Consider the following 19,526-nt stretch of genomic DNA (forward strand, 5'->3'; position numbering starts at 1 on the left):
CTTTGGATATTAAAATATATTGTACTTACTTTCCTCTTTCTGTATATATATATATATATACATGCCAGACGATAAATAACCATTCACAACACAAAAAAATGTAACATCGATGAAGTTTGGATCATATGAGACTACTCCTGCACTGCTCCCTCATGCCTCTCAACATAGGGCCTTCCAGTTATCTTTGGTACTGTGTTCTGTCCCGTGCCAGTTTCCTTACTTCATCTGGGTCTCTTCCTCGGTACTTCGCATTTTCACTGACCATCTGATGCCATTTAATCTGTTGACATCCATTTCTGCTTGTTTCCTCACGTCTAGCCTCAAACACTTGCTTAGATTTCTTCTCGCCATCCACAAAGACTAGGTGACTAAACATTTGAGTGATTTCTTGTCAATATCATCCACTACAGATGTCTCTGCTCTTACAGTGTTTGTTCCATATTCCCTCTCCGCTAGTCGTATTGTCAACTCGACGTAGGTATTTCACTTCTGAGTTTGTTACTCTGGTTCTTACATTTAGTCCTAGTCTCTGAGCCATACAGCAAAGTAGGGAAGATCACAGTCTTATAGATCTGAAGCTTGTCCAATGACAATTCTTAATTTTGTCTAAACTCTGACCTCTGTTATTGATTTGCTATTTGATCCTAACATCTTCAAAAATTACAGTGTCCATATAGTTGTAAGACTTCACTTGCTCCAGTTGTTTATATCTTCTTTCCTGCTTCGGACGTTCATCGCTCTGCTCATAGACGTACCTGTATATCTCGTTCCTCAAGTGTACATGCATACTCTTTTTACTGCCTCCTGTAGATCTTGGGGATTGCTGTTAATTGAGAAAATGTCATCTGCGTACATCAGCTCTGCAGGTACACAGGGCATAATTTCCAGTTGCCCAATTTAAATTGCTCTTCTTTTATATTGCTTTATAATTTGGTCCATTATGAATAATGAAGGAAGTAGGCTATCTCCTTGTTTCCTGCCATCTATCTTTAATGTCTTTCTCTTCTGTCCAATAATCCTGGCCATTCCAAAAATATCCTTACAGATGCCCTGAATTACTCTAACAATCTTATCTGGAACGTGAAGGTTCTGAAGGGTTTCCCATATTTCTTCCTTGGGCACATAATAAAATGTTGCAGATGATCTAGGAATGCTAAGTATACCTCCTTTCTTTGGTTGTTAATTTTCTCAGTCAACACTGGAATGCGGCTGATATTAAGATGCAGTTTAGGATATCAAAGGTGGAAAAACCATAGAGTTACTGTACAATAATATTGAAAGTATTTAACAAATCATGGAAATTTCCAATTCTATTTCCATGGAATAAACAAAGCTCTGACTACACTAAAGGAGAATGGCAACTGGACCACGTCTGCATGGACAAATACCACCACAAAGAGATCTATAACGTCAAAGTCCTCCGAGGAATAGACACAGGTTCAGATCACTACGTAGTTAAAATTAAAATTAAACTCACTCCCCAGAGGAGACAACAAAAGCAAGCCCTTAAAACTAAAAGAAAAATAGATCCTACCCAGCTAATCAACAACAAAAATTACCAGAAAGCAACTGAAAAAATAAAAATCACAGACAAACTTGAAGACTTAGTACACAACCTTAAACAAATTGCAGAAGACCTAGCTCCAATTAAACCACGTAAAAAACACCAATGGTGGAACAGTGAATGTGATGAAACAGTGGAGAAAAGACATCAGGCATGGCTATTACATCAGTCCCAAAAGACAGAAATATCCTATCAAAAGCTAGTAAAACAGAGAAAAGAAACTACCCAAGTCTTAAGAAGAATAAAAAGACAACATCATAAGGACACCCTGCAGTTAATTGAAGAACAGTTCAGTAAAACTAAATCAAGGGACTACTACAAAACCTTCAGAAAGCAGCTCCAAAAATATGAACCCCCGACCCTACTGATGAAGGATGAAGATGGTAAGCTGGCCCATAACAATAAAGACAATGCAGAAATTCTGGCTAAACATTTCAACAAGCTTTTAAATTGTGAGGAACCTACAGAACTCCTTCATTTGGACACCAACACCCCGATAAAAACATCACCAGAAAACATCAATCCCCCCACAATAAAGGAAGTCTACCAAGCTCTGAATAAATTAAAAAACTACAAAGCGCCAGGAGAAGATCAGACCTTTGCGGAAATCTGGAAATATGCAGGAACCTCAGCAAAAGTTGCCCTCCATCAACAACTTGTCTCTATCTGGATTAAAGAAGAACTACCAGAACACTGGACAACAGCCCTCATTCATCCTCTGCACAAAAAAGGGGACAAAACCGACCCTAATAACTACAGGGGAATCTCTCTCCTAGACATAACATACAAAATATTTTCAATAATCATCCTTAATAGGATAAGTTTACAACTTGAGAAAGAACTAGGAGAATATCAAGGAGGTTTCAGACCCTGGAGGAGCTGTCCTGATCAGATCATGAGTCTTAAGTTGATAAAGGACTATAACAGGAGAAGAAACAGAGATATGGTGATAACATTTGTAGATTTCAAGAAAGCTTATGATTGCATCCATAGAGAATCTCTGTTTAAAATTTTAAGACACCTTGGACTACACCCCAAATTAATAAACATGATAAAATTGACTCTCACCAATACCAAGTCAAAAGTGAAGTTTAGGGGTGAAACATCAGAGACATTTGAAATTAAAACTGGACTACGGCAGGGAGATGGCCTCTCACCACTATTATTTAACTGTGCTCTAGAAATGGTAATGAGGGAATGGTTTAGAAAATGTCCCCCCAAAATAAAGATTGGCCGAAAAATCAAAACAAATTGCCTGGGTTTTGCTGACGATTTAGCATTACTAGCAGTGGACATAAAAGAAGCAAAAACCCAGATATCAGAACTTCAAAACATTGCAAATAAAATTGGCCTCAAAATATCATTTGAAAAAACAGAAATTATGCCCCAAAAACCAACACAGCTAAAAGAAGTCACCATAAATGGTAATAAAATCAAAATAGTAACTCAGTTTAAATATCTTGGAGAAGTAATAACACATAACTTAAATGAAAAAATCTCAATCCAAGTAAGAACAAATAGATTAGCTAAAGCACAAAAATTAACATGGGATATCTACAAAAAGAAATGTCTATCAATAAATTCAAAAATAAAACACTACAACACAGTTATAAAACCGGAAGCTACATATGCAGCAGAAACACTCTTTTACCTGAATAAACAATCAAAGACTGACAGACTTCAGAAAATTGAAAGGAGGATTGGAAGAACCTGTATCAACAAAAAATATCAGAAAGATGGACAGTGGCGGTTAATACCTAACAAAGTCGTGTACAAAGAGCTAGAACCCATTACAGATACTATGCGTAAGAGGAGACTGGGATTCTTTGGACATATCATGAGGATGCAGGACTCAAGACTTCTGAAACAACTAGTACAACACAATCTCGTCTCAAAAAATACCACAACAGGATGTAAATGGATCAGAGAAGTAAGAGAGGATCTGAAGGAAATAGGCCTTACAACAGAAGACACCAAAAATAAGATAAAATTGAATACAAAACTCAAGAATACAAACCTCCGCTTTACCCTTACACAAAACAAACCAACAACACGCACATTTTCAACTGAGGAAAGGGCACGAAGATCGGAGCGTCTGAAGAAGTACTGGGAGGACCGCAAAGCCCGAACAATCCCTTCAAAGAGACCTGAACGACGGACTGACTAAAGTGATCCTATGTGGTCATAAAAGAAGAAGAAGAAGAAACAAAGCTCTCTCACCACATTGTGATTGTCCTTAAAAAACAGTACAATTGGCACATCACCTCATGACTAGAGTTCGTGGTTTATAGCATTTAAAAATCAGACATTTATCGTTCTGATTTTCAAATTTAGCATTTTGTAGCATCTGTACTTCTGAAATTTAGCGTTTTATTGCAATTTTTTTAAATGGGCATAATTTGCGAAATTGCACACAACAATTGGGAGTAAAATCATACAAATTGCTCGTCATGCAGTTCTGAATACGCTATGGAAAGTAAGACGAACACACAGTACAGCAAGTGATGGTCGAAGTACAACATGCCAATTGTTTGAATGGTGTCCTTTATTCGAGTCTGCCTATCAGTTATAATCATGTTGTACTTGCTAAAAACCGCTCTACATCTACACTTTTCGCAGGGGCCCAAATGCACTGCAGTGCTGCCAAGGCAAAGGAAGGAAACTTTAACTTAAGGGCCATGAACATTTGAAGAGTGCTAGTGCTTTTGTCCATTCTAATGTTCTGCAGCATCTGTTGGTGATATGCCTCGCAGCCCTCGAGAAACTGATCAACAGTGACACTCTTAAAAAGTGGCAACTTATGCTTCAAAACACAAGTGATTTGGGTTCTAGAGCACTGTCTTGTCCTGCAACTGCAGGTTAAATAATTTGCACACGTTAGTATCACTGACGTCCATGTGCTTCAAGAGCTTAGTTATGCATTTAAGCATACACTGCTTAAACTGCATGTTAATTTCCTCTTTCTTCATACTGTTTCTGAAACTCTCCAGCAGGTTTCTTGTTTCCAACGGAAACCATCCGTCAGCACACCTGTTCAATTCTTCACAAATTGTGGTAAGATGATCCCTCCAGTACTGTGAGTGCTGCATTAATTTTTACTGAAATCTGTGAAACAAACTTTATTTGAACTTTCAGCAACGGAAGCATATCCTGATTTGTAAACATAGCCAACACAGAATAGCCTCTGCTATTTAGGGAATTCTCATTCAAGAGAGCTAAAGAACTCTACCACGGGTGTGAAGTATTTGTCAAGATACTGGACTAAGCAAAACCAAGAGTTCTATCAGGTGATGACAGGAGCTGGGAACAACAGTGCATTCAAATCAGAGAAATGATCTTGCAAAAAATTTAGGTAGGAGTTCTTTAACTTCCTACAGTGGAGAAAAGCCATCTTAAGTTTTGAAACTAAATTGTTCAACTGTGACAGTTCCTTGAGAATAATATCCCCCACAAGATGCAACCTATGTGCAAAGCACTGGAAGTGAAGAAGATGGTCCCTAATAATTGTCTGTAATGCCTGGAAACATGTACCCATGTATCTGGCAGAGCCTGACACTAAACCCAGCACGCTTTCATAGTCTTTGAGAGCATCATTGATGGCTCGGCTGCATGATGTCCCGTTGGCGGCATCCAAAAATGAACAGCTTCCCAAATAAAGTTGTTCTGCAGTTGGCGTGATCGTCCTGAATAGAACAGCAAAGACACATCTGCCACGGCTGTCCGAAGTCTCGTCCGCGATTACTACAATGGGCTTCCCGTCCAATGCAGCATTCACCTCTGCCTTTGCTGAATCTCCGCAACGTGGAACATAATCTCTGCTAAGGGTACTGACTTGAGACAGATCTCCTGATCCTGGGACTTACCTATGGGGCCAGTAACATTTCGTTAAACATGCTAATAATAATAAAGTTTAGAGGTAAGGACAAATACTTAAAGATTTGGTGTAGTGCTGGCCTAGCAAATCACTGAATTAGTTTTAAAGCTTTTCGCTATAAACTTCCATTTGTGAACATGAAAACAAGCTATTATTTTACATCCTAGGTGGTCTATTAAATTTTAACATTTTAAAATAATGTCCATCCACCTTTTTTCTGGTTGAAAATTTGAATAACCTAACCTAAAATTCCACGTCATATCGTCATATTCGAAAACGTGCATCCACGTGGTTTTTGGTACAAAGTTTACCTAACCTAAAATTCAACAAGGCCGTATAGCAATAGTATTACTTCAAAACAACCATTCACGTTGTTCTCTTTGGGGGGGGGGGGAGATGAGGAATATAGGCTCGTTTATTAATATTGCACAGTCAGGTAGGCTATACCACTCAAGATTGTGTAAATGTATTAACACAAATATAAATAATGCCCAAAAATATGTCTGAAATCGACACTTTTCATGGTAGTCTCGGAAAGCAGGATGGTCCAGCTTGTGAATGGGGATATTAGTCTGCAGGCACATCTTCACAGTATCCTCACTGAACGTTTGTTTCTCGGTTTTTGCTCGTTTTGCCTTTCTATCCATTTCTACTATTGTGGCTTGGCGCTTGTCGCCACGCTGTTCACATGCTGGTTGAGATAAAATCGCTCCTTTAGTAGCACATGGTTTTTGCTCTTGCAGTGTTTATCCAAAACATCTTACTTCTTCCATTCAAGTCTTTGATTGCAAAGTTGGCACATCAGTATATCTGTATCGCTTATATAAAAATGTTCTGATTTGTAACTCTTGGCACGCTGTTTGATCGTCACTTCCTTTGTACCCATGGCTAACAGACAATAAATTGCTACCGTACTTTAAAACGGAACTACTACTCAGCACCTATGTCAAGAATAACCAAGTATGATCAAGAGTCAACACAAAGTGAGTGAACGCATGTGCTTGAAAGTGATACCTAGGTTCCCTAGTGCTGAATCGGTAGACCTCGGTTATCTTCGAGATTCGTATTGGCAACCTTTGGAACACAAACTATGAATCGCGTAGGTAACGCTTTGAGCTGTGTGATTGGTTGTTCTTTGTATCGCTCTTTGTCAGTTGAAAGATTTACGGCGTCATAATAATTCTCACTGACAAAGTTTTAACATATTTCGCATTTATCGCAAATGCTAAAAACCACAAACTCTGCTCATGACAGAACATGCAATATTATCAGCTGCTGAAATAGCACATTGAAACTGTCAATGTTACCAACTTTCTGAAATTCATGTTCAACACACTTCAAAATTAATATGTTCCAACAATAATTTAATAATACCTTTGTGTTTAGTGTTGTGGGATAGGGTCCCATAAGTCAGAAGGTGAGTCATCACTGTGAAAGACAAGGAGTTGCTGCATACTCTTGTGAGGCAGTGTTATAAGCACCTTACAGATTTGTGGGGCATTCGGATGTGATAGTGGCCCAATGTCTGACTGCATGGGAATGTGAGGGCAGGTATACTCGTCGTCAAGGTTCCTTTCAACGACATCTGACATCCACAAGAACATCGTAACACCTTCATATCTGCTCCTGCCTTCCCAGAACAAGTAATGGACTGCCTGCAACACTCTTTTGCATCCCGCACCATTGGTCAGATACTAACAGCAGCCAGACTAGGGAATTACCGTCTCTTGCATAGGCTGCCATTAACAGATCACAAGCAGCTTCATTTGGAGTGATGTCATGATTGGGTTGCATATACCGTTGATGAATGCTATCGCATTGATTGTGTTTAGCGATGAATTGTGGTTCTGCACTACCCCAGATGGCCATCATCTGCAAGAATGTCGTGACTTCGGGAGAGGTCACTTTCTTCCAATGTTTTAGAGAGGCACATCTGTGTTACTTCTGACGTCATGGTGGTGGGAGACATAGGGTATGACTTCAGGTCATGACTGCACAAGGTTATGTCACGGATATCTTGCATCCTCAGGTATTACCTCTCATGCCACAGTATTGTGATGCCATTTTTCAACAGGACAATGCACGTGTGTCTATGAACTGTCTGCGTGATGTTGAGTCACTCCCGTGGCCAACATGGTTCCCAGATCTGTTGCCAATAGAACATGTGCGGGTCCAGCTCGATCACAAGTATAAGGATTGGACTTTCCACCTGGTCAGTATTATAAGTTACTTAAAACATTTCAGAGTACAGTACCGGTTTCGGACCTATGTATGGGCCATCTTGAGCTGCTGAAGAACCTTGATTTAAAAAAATAACATTCAGTGTTAAAACATTACTTATTCTAATTTTAGATGACTAATTCTAAGTTACCTTGATAAATTGTATTGTTAAAATGTACTTGGTTGAAACCACCTCACTCCTCATTTCCCTAGTATGCCTCTTCAGTGATGCCTAGGCTATATATGACAGCTATTGGCGTAGCTGTGGAGGATCAAACCAGTCTAAAATTATTCAACAGTTCATTATGAGATGACACTTATCTTGATGTTCATTAACACGCACTCCTTTGATTTCTCTATTACAATGTTAAATGCTCTTATTTTAAATTTAAAATGTCTTATTTTTTATTTTTTATAAAACATGCATCAATAAGAAGTCTATGTTTTCTAAAAGTACATTAATAAAATATCACATGTGTTGATGTTTTTAACATACTTTGACTTCTGTAATAAAACAGAACATTAACTTAAAGAGAATTAATAAACAGAAACAAGAACACAAGACTCAACAGCACGGATCCCTCCTCTCCCTTGCTCCACCCCTTTTTCCTCTGCCAGCCCGCACAGCACGCTCTTGACAAATACACAAGTGACAAACTGGAGACAGCATGAAAGTAACACACACAATATCTTTATAACATACTTCATAGACATTCTCTAACAGACTAAGTTTTCTTTCTTCTATTTAGATACTGGGATACAGCACAATTCTCCAATAGATCACAAATATGAAGGAAGGAACAATTTTACCATCCCACTTCAGATAATGAGGCATCAAACTTAGGCAATTTGACCTCCAACAAATTACATGAAGATTTTAAAATTATTTTGTTCGCCCTTTCAAAACACCCTTTCCTGGTCTGTACATTCCAAAGACATCAAGTTGCCTATTATGCTTGGAGATGAGCCTTACACCTAGAATTTCATGTTTGTCATCTTTAACATTTTCGTAGCTTACAAATGCTTCTTTCCATTCTGTGCACTTTTCACGCAAAAGTTCCTCCTACAAATCACCTTGTAACAAGACTAATTACAAACAATTATAGCGATATTTGAGTTAAGCACATCGAGAGTCCATCCAACTAAACTTTTTGTGTGTGCTGGCAGTACTCAAACCAAACACTCTGGCCGAAAAAGTGGTGCGCATCATCACTGTTTTACTGTTTCAAACAATTTCACTTGACATTCTCTTGAAAAAATTATGCATTTCACTTGACGTACTTGCCAACCGAATCGTATTTTTATTATGTTGTATATGACCTTGTCTTTTGACTATCAGCTGATGATGTCCGTAATGTGGACAAAACAAGTCCTCAATTTACATATTTATGTTGTGTTGAAGAATAAACAACTACAGGTAACATAAAGGTGGAATTATTAATTAAAAATCTTAAAGATTATACTTGGTATTGGTTCAGAATACTTTGAATAATTGTTTGATGTGATTTGAACCTTATAGGTGGTTCATTCACCTTTGCTGATGCGACGTAGTGTTTACGATGCACCATGCCTTCTGGTATCGGCTGGAATAAATTTGTTACTTTCATTGTCCTGTTTCAGTCTCGTCCTTGGTTTTGACAATAAGAAAGTGACCGAGGTATGAGCAATGCTAGTAGTACCCTTCCTTACACAGCCACTCACTGTTATAAATGGTATGAATATATCGCTCATAGGGTTGGTTGATACCCACATTTCAGTGACCTTGGCCGAATGATATGTAATAGCAACTTGTGGCTCACTTAGGAAAGCAGCGGGAAACCACCTCACTCCTCATTTCCCTAGTATGCCTCTTCAGTGATGCCTAGGCTGTCTATGACAGCTATTGGCGTAGCTGTGGAGGATTAAACCAGCCTTCGTGCTGAATACCCGACATACGAGTGGTTAAGAGGCATTGTCCTCAAGGACTTTCTTTCCATATTCTGTGTGAGTCGGCCTGTCAAAATCCATCACCGTTGTGATGCAGTGTGCTTTGTCGTCTGATGTCGTCTAGAAGAAGTTTGTCACTTGCAGTCTCATTCTTGATTCTGACTGTATGAAAGTGACTAAGCTGTGAGCAATGCTAGTAATACCATTCCCAATAGAACCAGATCCTGTAAGAAGCACTGCTACATACCGGTCTGCCAAGACCACTGAAATGTATCATAAACCAAAGTGCGTTTTGCCTACCAGTGTCTGTCTTAATCGTTTCAGGTGTATTGAATGCATCGTATTTTCTGTTGAATTAATTGCTGTACAATTCTCTCTCATCCAGCTTGCTTTGCTCCTCATACATTTTTTCGGATCTCTTTATGACTGTGTCAGGTGAATCTCCAGTTTCAAACATGGGGTGTGCTGTAAAGTTACTGTAGATTGTTGGTTGAAGTTTTGCTGTTATGAAGGTGGAGTTAAGATGGTTTCTATCTTGGACTGAATTTTTGAACACAAAAACATCATGCTAAATCCTGCTCCTTTATAGCCTTCATCGCCTACCCTGGCCTGCTAAAAGACTGCTACCCACCCCAAATGCCTGCAGATTATTAGGTGACTAGTGGTCAGCATGGCAAACCCTCTACGCGATTATTCTTGATTTTCTAGACCAGGGGCTCTGTCAGAGAGTTCCTTAATTGCTCTCAAGCATGCCTTCATTTCCATGTAGAAGTCCCTGACTTAGCCAGAATGATTTTTATTGTGCAGGTATGAATATATATATCTTGTCAGCTGTCTCGTTTATGTATACAGGGTGTTTAAACAGTGTTCCATATTCCCACAAGATGTAGTAACGGTAGAAGAAACATTCCTGTAAGTAAATATCCTGTTGATTATGCACCATCTGTCTGTTACATTCATATACACACTTCAGGGGGTGAGGCCTACCGGTTCCATTGTCGTGGTTACGAATACTCTTTTGTGCATCCTAAACATACCGCAGATGGAATGTGGTATTTGGATAATGCTTGGCGTACATGACATGGGCCTGTGGCTAACCCATTTTATGCCACATATTAAGGCATAAAATAAATAAATACCATGACTACAGTTTCCCTCATGAAATACTGTTCACTGTTTATGTTGTTCACACTGCATGGAATTACAAGTTCTTCACTGGCAGCACAACCTCAACTGATTTATGTACTGCTATGACTGGTAGCAGCACCACTATTAGTGCACTACAAACAACCAATCAGAAATGAACAGTGTACTTGAACAGGAAGACAGTCTACAACACTGAATACTTCACATACTCATCACAAGTATAATGACCCTTAACTCAACAGGTAATGTTTTCTGGACATACACTGCTGTTTGTAGATAGTGAAACACTCAGAAGCAATGGTCTAAAACATGCCAAAATCAGAGGATATGTAGAACAGTGGATCCATAATAAGTGATTTAAATTGCAGAAAGATGGCGTGCACGTAGGCCCAGCAGTGCCCTTCTGTGTGTGTCCGCCGAGGGCAGTGTTACGCAACGCTCAGTCAGTGCGGAGCCGTCATATGAAGTGGAAACTTGTACCTCAGTGCCACTATGCCCTGTCGACATCACAGCAGGTAATATCAGCATGCGAGTGCGTTCGAACAGGGCAGAATGATAGGGATCCGGAAGATGGGTCTGTCGTTCCGTGACATTGTGGCTCGTACAGAGTATGCTGATTCAACAGTGAGGTGTATGTGGAACCAGTGGAGAGAAGAGGGCCGTACACAGCGTCGGCAGGGTACTGGACGACACAATGTGATCACAGCTCAACATGACCGCCATCTTGTCCGCTTGGCCGTAACGGACCGAACAGCTTTGGCTGAACAATCAAGCACTGCAACAGGTGTGGGGATGTTTGCATCGACGGTTCAACGCGTCTTCTGAGGGCCGCACTAGTGGTACGCATGCCATTGCGCCGCTTCCATTGACCAGCAACCACCAACGCCGTAGACTGCAATGGGCATGTGAACCCTGACACTTGCATGCTGAGGGGAAAAATGTAATGTTTTTGGATGAGTCCCACTTCAACTTGTCCTATAGTGATGGCCGCATACGCGTTATACGCCGCCGTGGTGAACGTCATCGGGCAGACTGTATTGTTGAGCGGCATAGCGGACAAACGCCAAGTGTGATCGTTTGGGACACAATTGCCTATAACATGCTATCTCGCCTCCTACGTCTTGAGGGCAATCTGAACAGCTACCGCTACATCAGGGAGGTTTTACAGTCCGAGGCACTGCTCCTCCTGCAGGCCGTTCCAAACGCCATATTCCAGCAGAACAATGCCCGGCTGCACGTGGCAAGGAATGTGCAAGCCTTCATCAAAGAACAACAAATACTACTGCTTGCCTGGCTTGCCCATTTGCCGGATGTCACCAATTGGACATGTCTGGGATATGGTCGGCCAGCACCTTGTTCGTTCAAGTCCTCCTGCAGCTACTGCTGATGATTCATGGACATGCCTACAAACCGCATGGCAGAGTATTCTCCAGCAGCATATTCAGGCGCTCTTTGATTCCATGCCATGACGTCTAGCGGCTCTGATTGAAGCCCGTGGTGGCGCTACTCCATACTGAATTTCCACGGTCATGTCCCTAATATGTGGAATAAACTGCATTGTGATCGGTCTTGGTGTTTCACTTTCTACAAACAGCAGTGTATAATCATAAGAACAGGTATTCAAAGGTTCACCAATGCCACCTCCTGTTGGAATATGGAACATTTTTTAACCATCCTGTATAATTTTATTGTTGAAACCTCTTTACTTTCATAATTTAATTTCCATGTATCTTACTTATAGGCTTCAGCAGACATAAAGGATGAAACAATCATAGAAGAACAAACAGTTGAGCAACTTGTCCCATGTTTCAAAGAAGAGAACAAGTAAGTATAGTCTATGATGTTCACCCCTGACCCTACACCTTATGGACTTTGTTCCTTTTCTCTTCTGTTCACTTTGGTTACCAGTAGTAGAGTGTCTGTCTCAAGATCCCAATATTGCGGTTTCAACCCTGGGTTGTTGAAGGGTACATGCTTCATGCTGTGCAATGACAGCAATTAAATGTTCTGACTAAATAATTACAAAGTGCCAGGCTGAGTGACTCAGATGGTTAAGGCGCTGATCTTCTGACCCGAACATGGCAGGTTCGGTCATGGCTCAGTCGGGTGGTATTTGAAGGTGCTCAAATATGACAGCCTCGTGTTGATAGATTTACTGGTATATAAAAAGAGCTCATGTGGGACGAAATTCCGGCACCTTGGAACCCCCGAACATCGTCAATTAGTAGTTCGTGGGACGTAAAAAATAACATTTTATTAATAATTACAAAGCTGAGTGATTATGTCTTACTCTTCCATCTAGTGGATCTACAGAAGTTACAAGCATCCAGCCTTGCGATGAAGGGTGGTGTGCCTGCCTCTCACCCGGAGGCTCAGGTGAGAGACTTCTACCTTGACCCAAGAGCTCTCGTATGATATCATTTCAACCTACCTGATAATAACTGAGGGACTGTCTGAAAGTGAGAGAATTTGGCCCCAGTCTTGGAAGTGTAGATTAATTGCCATGAGCATTCATTATAACATTGAAAGTAAATATAAGATGGTTCAACCTTTCAATACTATTAAAATAAGAAATGTACATTCCTACTTAATTATAACTGGTACCGGTTTCAACCGGTATTCTTGGTCATCATCAGCCAAGCACCAGTAAGTATAAAAGACAGTGCACAGGTAAATAATATAATAATTCCGTCAGTTGCTGTTTGTGAAGCACTGAAACACTTTAGGGAGTACTGTGTGTTGAAATGTCAGCCAATCACAAATAAGTGTAAAAGATGATGCACAGGTAAACAAAATAGGAAGTTTAAATAATTCTCTCAGTTGCTGTTTATGAAGCACTATAACAATTTAGGGAGCACTATGTTGTTGAAAATTTCAATGTTATGAAGGAGTCTAGAATAAAATACGTATTTTTCAGTTGCAGTTCATGAGGCACTGTATAATTTTAGGGGTCAGTCAGCACTGTGTGACGATAGTTCCGAAAGTATCGTAGATCAAATACGTAAATGTAGTATGGAGCAAGTTCTTGAAGAGCAGCAAGACATGTGCCGATATTGAAAGAAATTTGTATGTTAGTTTCTTGAAGTTTCTGAAACATATGACATGGAAAAAAACAATTGTGAGGTGAAAAAGTGCTAAAAAGTGAAAAATTAGCACAGTTGAGGAGCGTAATGACATAGTGTGTTATATCTTGGATGTAAGTGTTGAGGTCGATCTGAGAATAGCGTAATGTATAAATTTGAAAGTTGGAGTGGTCTAAATCATTATAGATGTTAGAAAATATAATTCAATTAGGAGAGGGAAGTAAAGAAGGAAGGTAAAACGGAAAGAAAAATTGAAATAGAAAAATAATGATTAAAATAAAGGAAAAAATAGGGAAATAAATGAGGAGGTGAAGTAGTTTGAGGTGGATCAGGTGGATTGGATATAGGAAGTGCAAAATGTCGGTAGGAACTATATAAGGCCTGGAATATTGAATTTGTGTTTGTAAATTTAGCATTTTTGAAAAAGCGGGTAAGAAAATCGAATAAATGATGTGTTCAGAGTATCTGAGATGAAAGGTACGTCCTGTCTGTCTTATGAACGAAGAGCTATAGTTATTGCATTGGAATCTGTTTATTCCATATTTAGAAAAAGACATTAGATTTATTAATTGAGTTCGATTTGTGTAATAAATCAAAATTTATTTTATTGATTCTGAAAGATATTTTCATGTTATGTTTGTTAAGAATGTTGGTGATTTTATAAGAATTTTGAGAGAAGTAAAGGTGGAAAATGCAGTGGGTTTGGTTTTATGTTTTGTTTATATGGTTTTGGGGCGGTGTGTGAATTTATTAATAGTAGAATTTATTAAAGAGTTATTAAAGCCATTTAATTTTACAGTAGTAGAGATGGTGTTCAGTTCATTATTTAAATCTTTTTTAGACATTGGGTTGTTAAGTGCATGAAATATTAGGCTGTTATAGGAAGCTTGTTTATGTGCTTGTGGGTGTGTAGAATCTTGCCAGATAGAGGTTGCTGTTTAGGTTGGTTTTCTGAAAATTTTGCAGGTTAATGAAGAAGGATGTCTGTTTATAGTTAAGCCAAGAAAATTAACAGTTTTGTTATGTTCATATTCAAGGGTAAATTTTATGTTAGGGTCAATGTTGTTAAGAAGAAGTAGTGTGGAATCAGCACTGAATGATCCTTCATTTAAAATAACGAAAGTTTGAGAAATTATTGTTATTTTTTTTGCATTTTCGAAGAAATCAATATATTTCAGCTAGGATGCCTGAGGCTGGTGAGCCCATAGCTAGACCATCATGTTGGTAAATGGTGTTATCAAAGGTGAAAAAATTATTGTTGATTACTAATTTTAATATGGACATGAAGTCCTTAATTTCTTATTTACTCAGCTGACTGACTTTATGTAAGTTGTTATAAATTATGGGTAATCATTTGGAACTTGGAATACTGGGGTACATGTTAACAATATCAAAAGAATGGAGAGAGAGATTTGGTTGGATGTCAAAATTTTTTAATTTTTTGATTAAGTTGGAAGTGTTTTTGTATATTTATTACATAAGAATTGATCATTTTTAAAATAAATTTTTTGGATGAATTTAGAAATGTTGCATAAGGATCTAGGTCTGTAATTATGATAGGGCTGATCACAATGTTGGTTTTATGAATTTTGAGAAGGGCTTTGGCAGTGGGTAGTTCTGGGTTCATGTTAAATAATTTGGTTTCTTCTTGATCTGTGAAGAGAAAAGAGGTGTGTTTTTAGGTTTCTTTAAGCAGACGTTGGATTTTATTGGTTGGGTCTTGTTTAATTAAAGAAAAGGAAGGATTGTTGAAGAAATTATTAACACAGGCCTCGTTCTAAACACTACTGAAAATAGTTGTATTCGTCTTGATCAATACTCCAACCCCAATTTCAATTTACCGTATAATCCCGAATACCACCCGCACCTTTTACCCCAAAATATTGGTTCTAAATCTTCAAGCCGTTCATTCTCATGAATATTTACTAGGTTTACATGGAGTGTTAAAATAGATTTGAATACTGTTACTGTACTCAATATACCACATGCAAATGGCCATTCAGGTCTTATTGTGTTTTGGTTGTGTTGTAGAAAACAAGATTGATTTTTTCTCAATACGGTTACAGGGGCATGTAAAAACGAAATGTAATGAAATACGGTAAATCGAAGAATATAAGCCGCTTCTGCGGATGCTCGATCGTCACTTGTTTCACAAGTCTTGCGGGCATGCTGGGTGCGCAAATAGCTTATCTCGAGGGATACCATACTTTGTGATAGTCGTGACTATTGGTTAAGGAAGTCTACCTTGCTAAAATTCGAGTTCCATATCTGTCCCGTGAAAGTGCTTTCTCAATAGTAAGTGATGGATTCAAACCGGCATCTTTGGTCATATACTGTGCGCAAGAAACTTAAAGTTGTATGCGAAGCTGAAATATATGGAAATCGTGCCATTGACAGAAAATATGATATTGATGAATTGTTTATTCATGATTGGCGGAAGAAGAAGGAAGACTTATAAAAAGTAACGGCAATCGCAGAGCGTTCCGCGGGCAGAGTGTAGTGTTTCCAGAAATTGAAGAACGACTCCACAAATTTGTGATAGAATAACGCTAGTTAGGATATGGTGTTTCTAGTGAAAAGTGTCAATTGGAACCACTAGAGATCTCGAAAGGACTCAAAACTCAGGGTTTTACTGCAAGCTGCGGATGGATCTGAAACTTTTATCTGAGACAGAGATTGGGCATTCGGAGAGGTACGTCTATTTCACAACATCTCCCTGGGGCGTATGAAGAAAAATTAGTGGCATTTCAGTGTCACATTATTCATTTGAGGCAGCAAAATTCGTATTTGCTATCGTAAATTGGGAATGCTGACCTGACACCTGTCTATTTTGAAATGTCGTTGGAAAATACACTGGATACGAAGGGTACTAAAAGTGTAACCATCAGAACAGGTGGTAACGAAAAGCAACGATGCACGGTAATGTTGTACGTATTAGCAGATGGACGAAACTCCCTCCATATTTGCTTCTGAAAAGGAAAACACGAAAGGAAACTTGCCATCTGGTGCTATTGTTAAAACTCATGAGTCCGGCTGGATGGACTGTGTGTTTGTTGATGACTGGGTGAAGTGCGTTTGGCAACGTCGCCCGGGAGCGTTTTTACATAAACGAAACGTGCCTGTGTTGGACAGTTACCGAGGACATACAACTGATGCCTTAAAAGATATAATGAGGAAAGGAAAAACCAATCTTGTGATAATTCCCAGCTATTCTACGGCTGTTGGATGTGTGCATGAGCCGGCCTTTCAAAACTGCAATGAAACATTGGTACACCGAATGGATGTCTGATGGTGATCATGCATTGACACCAACCAGACGAGTGAAGAGGCCTGAAGTGGGACTAATATGCAGCTGGATCGAGACCGCATGGGCGCGCATTCCCAATGATCCTTTCTTTCCTTCTTACCTCCCTTCATTTTTCCCTCTCCTAATTGAATTATATGTTCTAACATCTTTAAGAAATGTGGAATTTCAACTTCAGTGGACGGTAGTGAGGATGACTATTTGTGGAAAGATAGCAGCGACGAAATTTCCTTTGGTGAAACTTCAGATGACAACTGAGAATGATCTGAGATTGGACAAATTTTATGTATGGTTTTTGTGACGATTTTGTTAATTGTAAACTGTTTGACATTATATTTGTGGTATATTTGATGAAAGCTAAGGAAGAAAGGGACGAGGGTAACAATGATGTGAGGGTGGGTTACCAGAAAATAATGCTGAACGGCCAATGGATACACTGGAATGACATGAATAAAAATCGGGGAAAGTAAAATTGCAAACCTCAGAGCACAAACAGTCAACACGCAACCAGGACGAATTAATACTAGCTATGTTGAACGTTAGGACCCTAAGAACTGAAGACAAGGAACTGGAACTCCAAAATGCACTCAGGAACATAAAATTCAATATACTGGGCCTCAGCGAAGTCAGACAATACGGCGAAGATATAATAGAAAAAGAAAATGGCAACATTTTTAGCTACATAGGGGAAACAAGAGGACAAAAGGCGTAGGTTTCATAATTGATAGCCATTTAAAAGAGAATATACAGGAAATAAGAGGAATCTCAGAGAGGATCATGGTATTATCCCTAAATAACATCAAAATGACAATAATCCAGGTATACGCACCCTCAGAGGCAAGCACAGAAGAAGAGATCGAATAATTCTACACGATTCTAGACGACACACTAACAGACTGCAAAGCACATAGGACATTCGTAATTGGTGACTTCAACAGCAAAGTAGGGAAAAAGGAATACGAAGACGAAGAACCCATGGGACTATATGGATATGGAACAAGAAATGAAAGGGGAGACAGACTCATACAGTTTGCACTATGACAAAGATTAAAAATTGTAAACACCTTCTACAAGAAACACCCGGAAAGTAAATGGACGTAGATCGCTCCGAATGGAAAAACCAAAAATGAAATAGACTACACCCTGGCTGATAGCCTAGAAGTTGTAAAAGACATCCAAGTAATCAATGGTCTAAAATTAGATACGGACCACAGAATGGTCCGACTGAAAATGAGAATAAAGGAGGAAAAGAGGTACTACTTCAACAAGACAACCCCAAACCCCGAAAGTACCGATCGAACAGAATACACAAAAGCACTACAACACAACCTCCAAGAGCTTAGTCATCAAACAGACCTGAAGGCACAACAATATTATACAGAGCTCGTAAACTGCATATCCCTCTGAGTCAAGCAATCCTCGACGCCGGGAAATAGAAGAATAAATAGAATAAAATTAAAGGATGGTACTAAAAGACTGATCGAAGAAAGAGAACGTCTGAAAACACAAGCCAAAGAAAATAAACGCACAAAACTGGAATATACAGAAATCAATAAACAAACGGAAAGGGAAATCCGAAAAGACATCAGAGACCACAACATGGAAGTAGTCAAAGATATCATGGAAAATACAAAATCAATGAAGAAGATTCGAAAGGAATTAACTCCGGACACACATTGGATACTGGGAGTGGAAGACAGTAATGGTAAAAGACAAGCCAAGGGAGAACAGATAGTGACACAAGCGACAGAATTCTACAGGAAATTATATACAAGTAATTCCCAAAATGGCACACAGTGTCATAAGACGCCAAAAGAGTACATTGAGGAAGAAATACCACCTATTCTTCCGAGTGAAGTAAGAGCAGCCATAAGGGAAGCAAAGAATGCAAAATCCCCAGGCTAAGATGTAATCTACAATGGATTCCTGAAATGGGATGAAGAAGACATAACTCCATTCATCACTACGCTATTTAACAAGATACTCGAATCAGAAGACATACCAAGGAAGTGGAAACAAAGCACCATCATACTTCTGCACAGAAAAGGAGCCAAAGACGATATAAATAACTACAGACGTATCAACCTAATTGTAAATCTTTACAAACTCTTCATGAAGATCCTAAGAGAATAGCGAAGACACTAGATGAACAACAACCAGTGACACAAGCAGGATTTAGAGCAAACTACAGTACATCAGACCACCTACAAGCAGTGAATCAACTGATCGAGAAAACACAAGAATTCAATCTGGATATCTATATAGCATTTGTAGACTACAATAAAGCATTCGACTCCGTGGAACGGGAATACGTTTTAGAAGCACTGAGCAAACAAGGTATCCAGAACAAATACATCAGACTCCTGTATATACTCTACGAAGGCAGCGAGGCCAGAATAAAAACAGATG

At 39.1% G+C, this 19,526-nt stretch overlaps 1 protein-coding gene across 3 annotated transcripts in view; it reads left to right on the plus strand.

Moving 5' to 3' along the window:
* Nucleotides 1-19,526, plus strand: part of LOC136865924 (uncharacterized) — a 137,751-nt gene that overhangs the window by 108,682 nt on the left and 9,543 nt on the right. For all 3 annotated transcript variants that reach the window (XR_011017956.1, XM_068226946.1, XM_068226945.1), the window contains one exon: nucleotides 12,472-12,554. Coding sequence is in view for 1 of the 3 variants with exons in the window: in XM_068226945.1 (XP_068083046.1) it covers nucleotides 12,472-12,554 (83 nt within the window). In the remaining 2 variants the exon portion in view is untranslated. The remainder of the gene's footprint in view (nucleotides 1-12,471; nucleotides 12,555-19,526) is intronic.

The sequence above is a fragment of the Anabrus simplex genome, chromosome 3 (assembly GCF_040414725.1).
Source record: "Anabrus simplex isolate iqAnaSimp1 chromosome 3, ASM4041472v1, whole genome shotgun sequence".
Classification (NCBI taxonomy): Eukaryota; Metazoa; Arthropoda; class Insecta; order Orthoptera; family Tettigoniidae; genus Anabrus; species Anabrus simplex.